Genomic DNA, 15,935 nt, shown 5'->3' on the forward strand with positions numbered 1-15,935 from the left:
CTGAAACAAGTGAAATGTCTAACTTTGCCTGATTTATATGTTTATGCTGCTGAATGCATAGCATGCATATTTCTGCACAACCTTGTAAATGCAAACATGAGGCAGAGCCGAAACTCATAAACTTTGTAATTGGAAACAAAGTAGAACGTCCTGCATTTCCCTCTCATGTGATCTATCTTTTTCTGCTCATAGAGTTGTTTTTAAATGGAAAAAAGTCTTCTGAACCTTTGTTGGCTACCTGTGGTGTCCGTACTCTGTGAAATTGTAATTTCCACAGCAGTCAGCTTGTTCCGGGGACATCATAGGCTTCTGACTTCAGGTGGGGGAATAAGTAGCAGGGTGACGGGAGCTCATACAAAATGTCCCTGATTGCCTAACCCAGTTTTGTAATGTTTGAAATGGTGAATATTTCAAATGACACTCTCTCTGGGTGTATCATACATATTTCAAACATAATAACAACAACATCATGCATTTTAGTTTTGAGTAATAACAGCTGGAGGTAAAGTTAAGAACCAAAAGCATCTATTCAAGTAGAGCTGAGCAGAATGTTTTGCAGTTGAGCTTCCTTTCTGCTTTGGTTTTCCCAGGAGGATCGCTGTAAATTGAGCAAGTTATTGAAAACAAGTCTTAAGCTGCAAGTAAAACTTTTTATTTTCTGCTCCCTCTAATCTATAATGAGAGTCATGCTATGGGGTTAGTGAGAAGACTGTTCAAGTGCTGTGTGTTGCCCTAGCTGTGTTAATACTCACACCAATTCAGGCCCTCAGTTCTTGAGCATCATCACTCTGGAGTGGAAACTTTGCATGTGCTAATAGTCTCTTGTTGCTTCATTAAGCCTTGAGTTAAAGCTGTGTTTATTATGTTGTAAAGTTAGGGATATTAATCTTTCATAGCAACTCTTTCTCACACCATGGGAAGATAAGATTCCCTCCCATTGAAGTTGGAGGACGTATGCTGCATAAGGGTGGAAGAAGCAGAAAGCTCCTGCTTTTTCTCTCCACTACACCATGCTTGCCTGAAGACTGCCTTTAATTACCCTGATCTGGGGTTTGTCTGCTGATTTTAAAAGAGAAACTGGTGAGATTTGAAACAGTTGTGTTACTGCAGTGATTTTTAACCTTTTTCATCTTATGACAATCTGGCAAGGCGAGAAAATTATCAAGGCACACCATCAGTTTTTTGAAAACTGATAAGGCACACCACATGCTGGGGGCTCACATCCCCCAACAAATAAATGTTATTAGTTTATTAGCCCTACTAATAAATGACCCTCCCTCAAACTCCTGTGGCATACTCGTACCTGCAGACCATTTGCACCACACCAATGTGCCATAGCACACTGGTTGGAAATTGCTGTGTTACTGTAACAGCCACTTGCTGGCCTGATTTGAAATGGTTTTGGAAAGCCTGATTGCATATATTGGCCAACAAGGAAGTAGCCAAACTGCATGCTTTAAAACTATGCATATAGCTGATGCTCTTTTTTCATTTTTTAAATTAACTGCTGTCTGTCATTGATGGCCTCACCTGGTTTGCACAGCAAGGTGCGTGCATGGTGCTGGTATGGGTGAAACTGTGAACATTCCACTTCCTCGCATTGTTCAGTGAACTACCTGCTGAGAGACATTTGCCCAGGCAAATGTTGTGATTGCTCAAATGCCAACCTTCTGTGAGACCATTGTCTACTTCATCCTTTTTCTCTGGTGAAAGACAGTTGGCAACTTGTCATTTTCAGATGCGTTTTTTCTTGTTTTAGTAAACAGTAGTTTACTAGTGACAGTAGTTAAAGTGACAGGTCTGAGTCCACAGAGAATGCTCCTACCCGGGCTGCTTAATTATAGCCAGTTCCCAGAGGGATAGTTGTTGGTTCCCTCAGTGAGTTGCATCAACCATGTACTACTCTCTTATTGCAGGTCTTCATAGCTAGGCCAGTGCTTCTCAAACTATCTGATGTGTTGAACTGGCAATTTTTTTCTAGTGTGCAAGGAAAAAAATCATATCAATATCATTATCATATCATATCAATACCAATATTATATCTGTGCCATATTATTACTGATTCTTTACAGGAACTTTGTCATGGACCAGTGGCTCATGGCTTGTGGATTGGCACAGGTCTGCAGACCACCACTGATGTCGGCAGTGGCAACCAACCACTGGCTCGCTGCAGTGGCAACCAAGTTCTGGGATCATCATCATAGCCACTAGAGTCAATTGTGTACCTCCTATAGACTTCCCTGGGACAAATGTCCCAGGTACCGGCTGCTGGGACCCCACAGAAGCCTCTCTGAGGCTCCCAACGGGGGCGGAAAGTGTGCTTCCGATTTCCCAGAATCACAGTTTATAGTGTTGGGGAACCTCAGAGAGGTTTGCCCGACACGGGAGAAGGCCATGCGAGGCTCTGTGAGCCTCTGGTGAGTAGGAAGGGTGGTGGCGATAGCCGGTGGGGGGCGCCATCGCGGAGCTTTGCCCCGGGTGCAGGGCTGCAGAGGTCCGCAGCTGACTAGAATCCTCTCAAGGCCTTAAGTCTTAGTTACTTTCAAACTGTGTGACCCAATTCAGTATCTGCTGCTTTTATAATGCAGCTGGAGGGGAGCCCATAAAGTGCTCTGTGTTGTTTAGACTGATTTTCTGACAGCTGCAGAATTTCCTTATTGGAAGGGCACCAGCAGATTATTGATCCTAGTAAATAGGTTGGGAACTTTCAGTGATTTTCTACCAGTGAAGCCAAGATTGCAATCCTTTGCATGCTTACTTGGGAATAAAACCCAGTGAACTTAATGAGACTTTCTTCTGAGTGGATAGGAGTGTGAACTCAATTAGACTTGCTTCTGAGTAAATATGGATAGGAGAAGGGAGTGACTGATTGGTGCCTGAATTGGAGGCCTCTGAATGCTTTGCGTAAGTCACTTTGAGATTTCGAAAGGAAGAGTGGGATAGAAGCAAAACAAATAGCGGATGTGTTCACTGTAACCATTTTTAAATAAGTAATATTGTAAAATACTTTTAATACCATGTTAGCAGTCAAGTTAAGATGTGTGAATAAATAATAATTGAGTAATTATTATTCAGTGAATAATTTATGCTGTTAGCAGCTGAATAAGGGCTAATTTATATCATGGATTTCTGTCCTTGTGTGTTGAAAATCCACATGGAACTCTGGTTTTTGTTGAAGGGTTCAACATATGGTTGAATGGATGTGGGGACCAGGACCTTAGTCTGTAAGCTTTCTGTTAAAGAAACTGTTGCCCCTCATGCATTTTTTGAAAATTATTTTAAAATGTTTATACCTTGCTTTTCACAAAGATTGGCTCCCAAAGTTGTCTTGCAATTTTACACATTAAGTTTCAAATGTAATGGGGATAAATGGGAATATTTTACTATTACAGTTCCCAGGGAGTTGGAACTTCAGCTTTTGCATGTTATTGGTAGTGCTTTCTGACACATGTAACAAGCCATGGTGCTCACTGCCCCATGCGAGCTCCTTATGGAACCTAGGTGGAGTGGGCAGCCAGCTGCTACATGGTCAGCATCGAAGCAATGATGTCATCACTAGGTGCCAGAAAACGGAGAGGCTCAGGCAACTGTACAGCTAATGACAGTCTTGGAGGGACAGGTGCTGCAGGGACCTGTCCCTTTTTGTCCCATAGAATACTATGGGATTCTAGTGGGGTGACTTAGAGTCCAATCTTATCCAACTTTCCAGTGCAGCTGCAGTGCAGTCCCTAGGCAAGGGAACGATTGTTCCCTTACTTTGTGGAGGCCTCCATAACTACCCTTCCACCACAGGATGCAATGCATACTCCATTGGCACAGCTACCCCCAGGGATGGAAAGTTGGATAGGATTTGGCCCTCAATCAGGGGATCCTCTGCTGCTAGTTGAAGACTGCTGCTGGATTCTGCCTTTGTTTTCCCCCACCCAGTTGATAGTGTGATAAATAGCAGGATGGTCCATTGGGTTGTTAGCATACCTCTCAGATTGAGCTGAATTAATCATGAGGTTGGTGAGGACCATTAAAGGTGTGAAACCTTTCCTTTGTTTTACCAAAGTTGTTTTTTCCTCAAACTCAGGAATCTCTAGGAAGTGACTATGGTGCATGTTCCTGTTCCAGCAGGACTCAGAGCCAGTAGACTTCATCTTAATTTTGGATCCTGTCACAGGATGTATGGGACCCTTAACCCATTCCTGCTCGGCCCACAGGTGTACACATTTGATCCCTGTTATGTATATCAATGTTGGGCAGAAATGGCTTTTAAGGAAACCTCTTCCCTCTTCATCACTCCTTTGAGGCTTCAACTGAGCTTCTGGGGAGGTTGGAGTTGCAAGGGAGCACTTATGGTTTCAAATGGACATGGAAGCCAGGAGGAGCAGGGCGAGCCAGGGAGATATGGTGGCCAGGCTCCCACAGGGGCACACTTCTGTCACAGATCCATGAAAATTCTGTTTGATTTAAGGAGTAAACGAGGTGATAGGTGTGGCCTTTGAATCTGTGAGCTCTTGTCATCAATCCTGTAAATCAACCATTCTCAATCATTTATTTATTTATGGCTATGACTTATTTAGGCTATGGCTAGGCTATGGCTTATTTATATTTATTTAGGCTATGGCTCCCTAGGAGCTCTTTTCATTTTCCAGCCCCTCCCCCCGTCAGACAATGATACAACACAAACAGATAAACATTAAAACATTTCTTATTGAACACCAAGCAAACTTGAACATTCTGACATACTGGACAAAATTTTAAAAAGACTGTATGAAATTAAACATTTATCAGGCTTAATGCTATCCTTGAGGTTGGTGCTTTTCTTTAAGTCTCATATCAGCCTCCAGATTAGACAAGGACTGTTGGAGGTCACCTCTTTTCTCAGTATCAATTCTGTTCCAGGATTTTGTCAAGGAAACTACCTTGCCAAATCCACACACAACCAAATATGTTGAGGAAAAGGCAATAAAAAAGTTTGGGACTTTTTTCCCATAGTGTTGGAAATTTATTTGGCTGATCACTCTTAATCCAAAAATCTAATATAAGTTCAGTCAGTTTGATATAACTGAACTAAGTGCAGTTATATCACTGTGAAGATCAATGAAACTCTCTTGAATTTCTGCCTCAGCTTGGGTGGGTTGTGCTTCAAATGGATTCCAAATCCAATCCAGGATACAGAGATTTAACAGGTTATTAAATCTTTCTTGCATATACGTGTGTATCTACTTGAGGTATGTTACATAAATGGTAAGATCTTTTTCCTTCAGTGCCTCTGCAGTCCTCTTCAAGTTTGGGAACTGAAAAAATATCTGATGTCCTATATTGTGCCAATAGACTTTGAGATTCTTAAGGAAATATACAGGTCTGCAAGGGAATAAACAGAAATTATCGGCCATGTAATGTCATCTTTTTTTAGAACAATGATTTGAAACATTTCCTTCAAACATAGAAGCTTTGAGAAAAGGTAAGATCTAATAATGCAATAGCGTGAAGTTGGAGTGACACGGCACCATCCATTCTACCACCTTAGGGCTCTTTATTAGTTCAGATGGCAATGGATTACATAATTTTTTCACATAGGGAGGCATTAAAATAACTCCGACCTTGTAGATAGAAAATGTGACCATAAGGAAAGAAGTTTTATCCAAGCATGCTATTGTGCTAATTTTCTACTTGCAACATGTCTATGTGTTTGCATGTATTCAAACTTGCACTCCCCAATTTAGAGTCTTAAGTGGTACATAACACCCTTACTATCTCAGGACACCATTCTGCTGCATATTCTGATCCAGTCATCCTGTTTTGGTAAGCATGGTAGAGATGAATGTGGGGCATGATCAGCCAAAGTTAGAGCATCTCAAGACTGTTTATCTTGCCAGTCTTTTCTCGGTAGAGTTAGAAATTGCAAGCATATTACTGAGTCAGCTTTGTAGAATTATAGTTCTACTATAGTTTTATGGGCAGGAGGTCTGGTCTAGAGGGTAGAGCCTCCAGTTGCCTGAAGATAACATCCGCAGGTCGCCAGTTCGAGGCCACCGGCACCGTGCGACCTTGAAGCAGCTGACAAGCTGAGCCGAGTTATTCCATCTGCTCTGAGCGTGGGAGGATGGAGGCCAGAATGTTGTGACCCGATCAGAAAGAAACATCTGAATGTTGTGGTTTCTTGAAAGATAGAACCTTCTTTCAATTATAAAAATCCCTACGGGGATTTAAATAGCCTGCCTATGTAAACCGCCTTGAATAAAGTCCGAGGAGAAATCTGAGGACGAAGAAAGGCAGTGTAGAAATACCTGTATTATTATTATTATTATTAGTAGTAGTAGTAGTAGTGGTGGTGGTGACTGTTTGGAGTTGAAATGATACATTGACCTGGTACAATAGAGGTTGAGACTAATTATTCTCAATGGGTTCCATTCCAAGCATTCCATTCCATAACCTTTATTGGCATTAAAACAGTAAATAGCAATAGCAGTAGCTAGCACAGTGGCTATGTTGCTGAAAGAGAAAGTCGCAACAGGGAACTGGTAAGGGAAGAGGGGTGGAAACAAGGGAGGGAGTAGGATCAGGGTGAGGGTTTTAGCTTGGCAACTGCGGAGAGAAATTCTGCTACTGCACCGGTAATGGCCACAGAATTGTCACTCAGGAGGACAAGTAAAGGATCAATAGAAGTACCCAAGAGAAAAGACAGCAAGGGTTTCAAATGTACGTCTTGAAGAGATTGGTGAGCCAGGCAACAGAGTAGTATGTGGTCCACTGTGTCCGGTTCTAGGGAACAAAATGGACATAATCTGCGATCGCGCGGGATGTTGGAAGATCTGCCAAAGTGAACAGCTGAGGGGAGGATGTTGAATCTCGCGAGCATGAACGCTCTCCACTTGGTAGGGTTAATCAGCTTACTGAAATAGTTACAAGGGCGACCAAGTGAAGGGAGAAGGCCAAAAAACTGGGGAGAACAGGTGGGGTTGAGATTTGAGGAGAGTTGGTTGAATTCAGATTCCCAAAGTTTAGATTTGATAATTGAGTGGGCCCTGTGGAGGTCAATATCTGCAAGGGATTCAGGAGAGAGCATTCCAAGCACTCACGTGGATTAAAAAAAGAACTATAGCAAATCAATTTAAAAAACAAAGTTTCTTTGCTCCAGTGATTGAAAAACAGCCTTGCTGACCTTTTGACTCTAAGATAAGAGTCATTAAGAAGACAATCCATCAGCACTTCACTCAGCCCCTCCCTTCACCAATGCAAAATTATCCCTTTCTTTCATGTGCTGGGGGAAGGGAGGGGTTCGAAGGAGAGAGAAGGATTGATGGATTGTTAGCCTGCTGCCCTCTCTCTCATTAAGGAGGCTGTTGTTAAAGGACTGTTCAGTTTTTAAAACTGATTTTAAAGGGATGCATTTTTTCCCTTGTCCAGGGATCAACACATTCTTTCTCATTGGCAGGGGCCATTCCTGTTGAGTCAAATCCGTGTATAAAAAATCCGTGTATAAATAGGCTGGACCTGTACTTTCTTTAAAAAAAAGAGGTCTCCTATGTCCTTCACAATGGAATATTACTGGACATATCAAAATTGTTTTCAGTTCATGTGCATCCCTCTTCTTAATGTCCCAGCTCCTCCCTCTTCTTATTTCTTATTTTTTTTATTTTTTGTTAATTCCCTGTTTTGTATTTTCCCCCAGTCCCAGGAACTGCAGTGGAAGGAGGTGGAGTTGAAGCGGAAAGACACCTTCTACAAGGAGCAGTTGGCCCAGATCGAGAAGAAGGTAAGATTGACTTTAATTTGCAGTGGTTGAATGCTAATAGCATTGCACGTGGATCAGCAGAGAAGAGAAATGAGAACCACTGTGCTTAAGCAAGGAACTGTCAGCCCCTGTTACATGTCGCTTTGGGTCCGCCTGCCATCACTTACTGTTAAACAGCTTCACAAGCTGAACCTTTTAAAGCAACTCACATTTAAAAGGTAATTGGTTTAACTAACTGGACACAATTTAAAAGAAAAATACTAGTTTATAATTCCCAGTCTTTCTCCCCCTCCACTCACTCTTACTATAGGGTTTGATTGAAAGCAAAGTTACTTTTAAAAAATTCCCTTTGTTAAAAATCTGTGGCTTCAAAAAACCTTGTGAAAGTAACCTCAGATCATTCTATGCATATGAATTAAAGTTGTTGTTATTAATTTATCTCTGGGGAAACCAACAGATCAAAGTGTGTTACTGCAAAATAGTGTCTGCTCTTTCTGCCAGATAAGCCTTTGAAATGAACATGATTTAAAGAGATACCATCCAGCATCTTTTCAGCCTGAAATGAACTTTGGAAATCCATTTAGGGATTTGAATCCCTTCTCTAAATGTGGGGTTTGCTTCTGTTTAATTGTTTACCATGATGAGTTTTTAAAAAATTGATGGCTTAAGAATTGGAGCAACCAGGCTGTTCCTTAGGAGCTAATGTGCTCTCTTCACTTTTCTGGCTAAATGAAACTATGTTTGCAGTTGTTTTGAGATTGGGTTTTGTGTTTGGTTTAAAAAAATAAAATAAATGTGTGAAGAATATTTCATAACTTTAAAGCGACTAGACCTCTTGACGGGGTGTGTGTAATGCATTGGTATTCAAACTGGGGCATTGTGACGCCCCAACCTGAAGGCCCTGGCCTCTGCCCCCTTAAGGGGCGGGGGTGAGGCAGCTGCAGGGGGCTGCAGGGACTGGGATGCACTCACCAGTCCCTGCAGCAGTCTTCCCGGGGTGTGGGGAGCCCTGCATGAGTGTCCCCACATCTTCCAAGGGGAAAGTGGAGAGATCTGCTCCACCTCCACAAAACCAAAAGTGAACCGCGATTGCTCCACTTTCACTTCTAGAAGCCTGGGGAGCTCTGCAGATGCTGGTGTAGGGCTCCCTGCACCGGGACTGGTGAGTGCAGCTCCCCTGACCCTGCAGCTCCCCTGACTTTCCCCCGCCCCCACTGCCTTCCTCCCTTCCCCTGCAAGGACTGACTGTGGTTTCCAAACTCCCAGAGAGTTTAATGACGTTGCATGTGTATGTAAAGGATAGTGCTTAACACTGGTGGTTAACGTTGTTTGCAAGTGTGCCACAGATTCAGAGGTTGGCACCGTGTCATCCTAGTGTGTGCTGCTTATGTGTTCTGATGCCCTCATCCTGCCTTGGAGTGGTTTTGTCTCTAGCCTACCAAACCAGGGAGTAGAGAACAGGCAGGACTGGCAAAAATTCCTGTTAGATGTGCTATCATCAGTGCTGTAAGTTGGCCGCTCATTTCTTCTGAAGCTGTCTCCAGACAGTGAGGTTTATGCCTTGGCTTTGACTGCGATCATCATGCAATAGCAGGTGATGGGCAATATTGCTTAGTTATGGCCTCTGGAAAAGGGGCAGATCAGGTTGCAGGTTCTAAACATATTATGCTATTGGTTCTTACTAGTTTCCTATTTCTACTAATGGCAAAACGTGTTCGTGAGCAGGTTTCACTATGCACACTTGGCTACATTTTAATCTGTGTAATTAATTAAAAAATGCTACCATCCAACATTACTGCCTGACTTTAAATTCCATTTTTGTTTAATGGGGATTGTGCAATGAAATCTCAAGCAATCTACCAGTCATTGCTCTAGTTGTCCGTATGTTTGCAGGCAAAGGGATTTTTTAAATTTTCTTTTTTGCCATTTTTTGACCTCACAGTGTACCTCTTATTTACATACTTTTCTCCAGATGTGTGTTTCATAAAGTGCAAATGGCTGGGAATATTTATATATGAATCAGTTGTTCTATTGCCAACTGGGAAACTATGTTCAAGACTGTCCTGTACTCATCGTGAAACTTGGTGGGGTTTTTTGTTTGTTTTAAAATACCCTTTCCCCTGTTTTCTTCTCGTGTGTTCTGACTTCCTTTGCAGATCTAAAGATGCAATCCTACATATATTTACTTGAGAGTAAATTGCTTGACCTCTGTGGGGCTTAATTCTAAGCAAACACTCATGGGATCAAACCATAAAAAGGATTTTAAAATAAAATCAATGTATGCTACGAGGGTTGCCCAGAAAATAATGCACCACATTTTTTTTCTTCAACAATTATTTATTGAACACAATGAAACTTACACACAAGAAAGAATGATGTTTCTTCTACACTCCCTATTTTTCCACGTAATCTCCGTCCAGTTCTATGGCCTTCCTCCAGCGAGAGACAAGGGCATGTACCACTCCTTGTTCTGGTCACGAAGCCATTTCTGCATGACGAATTACCTCTTCGTCATCCTCAAAATGTCTTCCATGAATGGCATCCTTTAATGGCCCAAACAAGTGGAAATCTGAGGGAGTTAGGTCAGGGCTGTAGGGTGGATGGGGTAACACAGTCCAACCCTGTTTAGTGATGTGTTCCGAAGTCCTCAAACTTGTGTGAGGCCGAGCGTTATCATGTTGAATCAAACATTCACCTGGGTTGTTATGGCGCCAAAGTCGCTGGAAGCGCTTCTTGAGTTTGGTTAATGTCTTCACATAAGCTTCAGAATTATTGGTGCTGCCTCTTGGCATCACATCAATGAGTATGACGCCCTCACAGTCCCAAAACACAGTGATCATGACCTTACCGGCAGAAGCAGTTGCTTTGAATTTTTTCTTCTGTGGAGATTGAGGATGACGCCATTCCATCGACTGTCATTTTGTTTCGGGCTCAAAATGGTGAACCCAGGTTTCATCACCTGTCACAATCCTGGACAAGAACGCTTCCCCCTCATCTTCAAAACGTTTCAGCAACTCAGAAGAAATGTTTTTTCTGAGAGATTTGTGGTCCACCGTAAGACAGCGCGGAACCCATCGTGCACACACTTTTGAGTAATCAAGAGCACGGATGATTGCATCCACACTTCCTTTGCTGATTGACAGCTTCAGCGCCAACTGCCTAGTCGTTATGCATCGGTCCTCGCGAATGAGCACATCAGCAAGCTGCGTCTTGTCAGGTGTGACAGCCGTGGATGGCCGCCCCGAACGCTGCAAATCTTGGAGCTCTGCCAAACCACCTTCTAATGGCCTCACCCTCTGTGCCCAGCGACTAACTGTACTTCTGTCGACTGCAGATTCTCCATAAACTGTACACAAACGTTTGTGAATGTTCCCAACAGTTTCTTTCTCCGCAGTGAGAAATTCAATGACGACACGTTGCTTGGAACGTACATCACTTACAGACGCCATTTTGAAACACTGCTGCAGCTACGCTATCTGTCTGAAGAAACCAAAAATTTGTGTGTGCACTCCTGAAAATTCAAATAATGTATATCTAAAGTTTCGCATTCGTACCATTACTGTAGGCTGAGAAAAAAAATGTGGTGCATTACTTTCTGGGCGACCCTCGTAGTTCTTCAATTTGGAGCTGGTGTTGAAAACCCTCAGCCCCATTTCTTGTTGGTAGATACAATACTCTCTTCCTTTCTTCCAGCCTTCTGTGCAGAGTAAGTCAATATTAAGGGCAAATTTTGTTTCCTAGCTTTATGACTCTAGATAGTTTTTTGACCCTTAAACACCAACATTTTGCTGGTAATAAAATAGAAGAATGCTTCCAACTGTTATAGAATGAGCCTAGATTAGAGCTGGAGATGGAGGGGGTTGGCAAAGGAAAGAAATGTACTTGAAACAGTGTAATAAAGCTTAATTGTATTAGTTTTGAAAAAGATTTTCGATCTTCTCCATGGATAATTTTATTCCTATAATGGTTGGAAAGATGGAAAATGCAGCACAGAACAATCTTTTATATTAGCTGCAGCTTTTATGTAATTCTGCTTTCATTTGTTGAATACACACAGACCTTGACATTTTTTTCCCTGCTTTTGTAGTTACTGCTTTAGAACTTTTTAATCCATTATTTTTTTTTAAAAAAAAAATGAGGTTCAAGTTGAAGGAGACAAGTTGAGGGGGAAACTTCTGAACAGCTGTTGTTTGGCTAGATTGCCAAGGATGGATGTTTTGGAATTACAAAGCTAAACTCTTTGGGGCATTTGAGAAGGTTGGGTGGAAGGGGTGAAAGTCAAGGTGGTGATTCAGCATGGAAACTGGAGGCCCAAATTATCCTATCAGATAACAGTTTTCCTTCTTCTCCATCTGTGCATTTCTAAGGCATGGATTTGGCTCAGCCCTTGGCTGCTTGGCTTAACAAGACTGCCCTCTAGTTCCAAACACAAGATTTATTGACAGACTTACTGATTTCAGTGGACTGTTGTTTCCACATTAAGTCAGTCTTTCGCAACCTGTGAAACAATAAGGTCTCGCTTCCTTCTTCAGCTTTTTTAACTCTTGGCACACACACGAAGCATATCCTCTGCTTTCTCAGTGAAGAATGCTGCCGCAGTTGGCTAAAGGCAATTAATCTCATAAGCCCATAGAAACAGTCATTTGGATATCATTCCAGTGGATTCCAGTTCTCAAAGTGTAAGACAGTCCTTTGCTAGGAAGGGCAGGCAGGTGAAATACAATTCCCGTCCCCAGCACGTGCCCCCCCCATTCTAGTTATAGCTTAGTTTTGGATTTCCTGATTCAATTGACAGCCCAATCCTGTGTGCCCAGGTGCCATGTGATACAACAGCGCCAAAATGGCTGCTGCTGTGTTGCCAGGGCAGCTGCTGGAGCACTCCTTGGAGCACAGTAACATTGGTTCCCTTACTACATATAGAACTCCACGGGTCCCAATGGGTCTACTCAGATCTGCGCCAGCTACTGAGCTGGTGCAGAACCAATGAGCTCTGTGTCAGGCTCAATGACTCAGGAGGGAGTTAGGATTTGGTGGCAGCCTCTGCTACTGTCCCAGCCCCACTCCCGGGCCAGATCCAGCCACTGGCCCATTGTCCCTCCACCCAGTTTCATCCTCTCCCAGTCTTCCTCTGCCCCCCCAAAAGCCTTTCCTTCATCTGGCAGGGGAACTCAGCAGCTGGCCCTCCTCTTATGCATCCATCTGGTTCAGAGGCCACCTAGTTACCCACCCATCCCTGCAAGACCGAAAGATGTACTTGCTGTTAATCACAGAGTAGGTCAAACAAAATGCACACATGCCTGAGCAGGATGTGTAGAGGAATACTTTGAGATGCCTCAGGCAAGTGGACCATCAGAGGTTCAGTATGTCCAAGCTGCCTGATCTTGTCTTGTCTTAAATAAATGGAACCATTTATTCAGAAACACCTTTGTACAGTTACCCATAACCATCAACATGACCTCTGGTGGAAAATGAGCTTATACTTCTAATATTTGTGGACTGATTTTGTTTCTATTTTATACTAGTAGCATCTTCAGTGCCTCGGAACACTCTGCCTTGTAGGTGTCCATAGTATCTCGCTAGTAACTTTCTCCAAATAAATTCAAGTATTAGTTGTGTCTCCTGCCATTCTTAATCCTTGTAATTTTTAAATATACAGATGTTTCTGAAAGTAGTGTTAATGTTGGTGATGTACCACCTATGTTAACTACTGTGGGGAGTATATATCTAGCCAAGCACTATAATAGGTTATTGGCAGGCATTATAGCTACTGTGGGTACAAGAAGTTGTTTCCATAATAAAAAACATTGGTATCACATTGGTGATGACTACCCTATGTACAAAACACCAAATATTATCCCAGATATGCCACCTTGGGAATTAAGTCCTGTAAAGAAGAGTCTGTAACAACTATCTAGGACAGTGTTTCTCAAACTGTAGGTCAGGACCCACTAGGTGGGTCGTGAGCCAATTTAGGTAGGTCCCCATTCATTTCAATGTTTTATTTTTAATATATTAGACTTGATGCTCCCATAGTATGTGACTGCATTTGGGGAAATGTTACCGACCTGTACTTTTAACAATCTACTATGTATATTCTTTTAACAATGATAGTAAATGGGACTTACTCCTGGGTAAGTGTGGGCAGGATTGCAGCCTAGGATTGTTAAAAATTGTCCTGCTTGATGATGTTACTTTCAGTCATGACATCACTTCCGGTGGGTCCTGACAGATTCTCATTCTAAAAAGTGGGTCCCAGTATTAAATGTGTGAGAACCACTGGTCTAGGATTATCACTAGTGATGTACTTCTGGTTATAATCTCAGTATTGTGTATTAGATGGAAGTTCCTACTCCCTGATTTTATTCCTTTGGAAATGTATATTTGATCACGGAAAGGGGGAAAATGTACTAGAACTGTTTCCTTGTTATTGTTTTGGAGCTGTCAAGACCAAAAGTGGCTAATGTGAAATTGCTGAAGGGTGTGACGTTCAGTAAACCTAAATTGAATTAGAAACGCCAAGGTGACATTGTTAACAGGCTAATTACTCTGAGGAAACTGTAATAATCACATCATAATGTATATTGCCTAAAAGCAGGTAAGTTTTCACCTTGGGATGCAAATACTGTATATTTATATATATTCTTGAGTATGTAGATATTAAAAGCAATGAATTAATCTATGGAAAAGGAAAAGCATGTGGATTATGGTTAAAAGCAGTATCTTTTGAAGAATGAGATAATCCACAGAGTTTAGCACTCCCTCCCAAATTAATTAATTTGGTGGAGACTATTGTTTGAAAAGCAACAGTATATATTTAGAAGGACTACTTTGGGAGCTCTTCCTTAAATAGAGTAAATTTGTGCATATCTGACACAAGCTTTACATTCCATGGGAAGTTAATCAGTTTCCTTTATAGAAAACAGCTGATTCTTGTGCCCTCTTTTACTGATAGAGGTATCTTTTGTGACCAGCCTTCATAAGCAAAGCAGCTAGCAGTCAATCAAAAATGGTAAAACCAGAGAATGCAGTAATAAATACAGTAGATAGAAAATATCAACTTTATAATAACAAGAACATAGTAGCAATCCAGAACAACAATTTTCCTAGGGCAAAAGCAATTCCAAATTAAAATGGCTTAAGCCACGCCAGAAGGCTAATAGGGAAGGTTCAGTTCTTAATTCAATAGAGAGGGAAATCCATAGTTGTGGTGCCATTATAGTGAAGACCTTTCCTCTTGTTGCTGCTGTGAAGCCTCTGACACCTGTGACACTCTCAGGAGAGTTTTTTAGGAGGGAGCAAACCACTGCTAACTTTAAACTTGTTGGTTAGACACCTTTAGTTAATGAGGAATTAATTACCCTCTCTGCTGACTTGGCCAATCCTCCATGGCCAATTTGTATAAGGCAAGCAGGGTGAGGGTCAAGTGGGAAGTCAACCTTATGCCCCAGATGACCCCCCAGATGACCCAGATGATGTACATGCGGAAATGAATTTGTAACCACAGGGCTAACAGAAGCAGAAGGGATATCTATAGGAACCATTAATGTGGAAGCCCAAGTATGACAAATGCAAGTGATTTTTATCTGCAAAGTGTCTTGCAGACTGGTCAGAGCTGACCACTAAATTGTTCTCTTCTTCACCTGGGAAGGGGTCAGTTGTAATGATCCCCTCGCAGCTGGAGGCCGCTGGATGAGTCTCCACAGACATGATGATGCTGACCTTTCGTTCTACTGCTATGAAGGCCAGCAGCAATCCAGAAGCAACAAAAACCATGTATGCTGCTCTCATTAAGATAGCAGCACCTTTCAGGTGCAGAAATACATTACACAGTGCAGGCGCTGCACTAGCAGTTTCTGTTGATGTACCTCTCTTGTCCAGTTATTGTCATGAATTTTTTCAAGTTGTGGAACTAGTAAGGGTGGACAGAAGTCTCAGCAGTATGAGGCCACTTGTATGCTGTCCTTTATGGCTGGTGAGATCTACTCAGTGAGGAGGATGTGTTTCAATGTAAGTAAGTATAAAGTCATGCACATTGGGGCAAAAAATCAAAACTTCACATATAGGCTAATGGGTTCTGAGCTGTCTGTGACAGATCAGGAGAGAGATCTTGGGGTGGTGGTGGACAGGTCGATGAAAGTGTCAACCCAATGTGTGGCAGCAGTGAAGAAGGCCAATTCTATGCTTGGGATCATTAGAAAAGGTATTGAGA

The 15,935-nt window shown here is 42.2% G+C and overlaps 1 protein-coding gene across 1 annotated transcript in view; it reads left to right on the plus strand.

Moving 5' to 3' along the window:
- Positions 1-15,935, plus strand: part of CHCHD6 (coiled-coil-helix-coiled-coil-helix domain containing 6) — a 222,723-nt gene that overhangs the window by 81,748 nt on the left and 125,040 nt on the right. The window contains exon 5 of the mRNA XM_066616190.1: positions 7,664-7,747. Coding sequence (XP_066472287.1) covers positions 7,664-7,747 — 84 coding nt within the window. The remainder of the gene's footprint in view (positions 1-7,663; positions 7,748-15,935) is intronic.

Source organism: Tiliqua scincoides, chromosome 2 (assembly GCF_035046505.1).
Source record: "Tiliqua scincoides isolate rTilSci1 chromosome 2, rTilSci1.hap2, whole genome shotgun sequence".
Taxonomy (NCBI): domain Eukaryota; kingdom Metazoa; phylum Chordata; class Lepidosauria; order Squamata; family Scincidae; genus Tiliqua; species Tiliqua scincoides.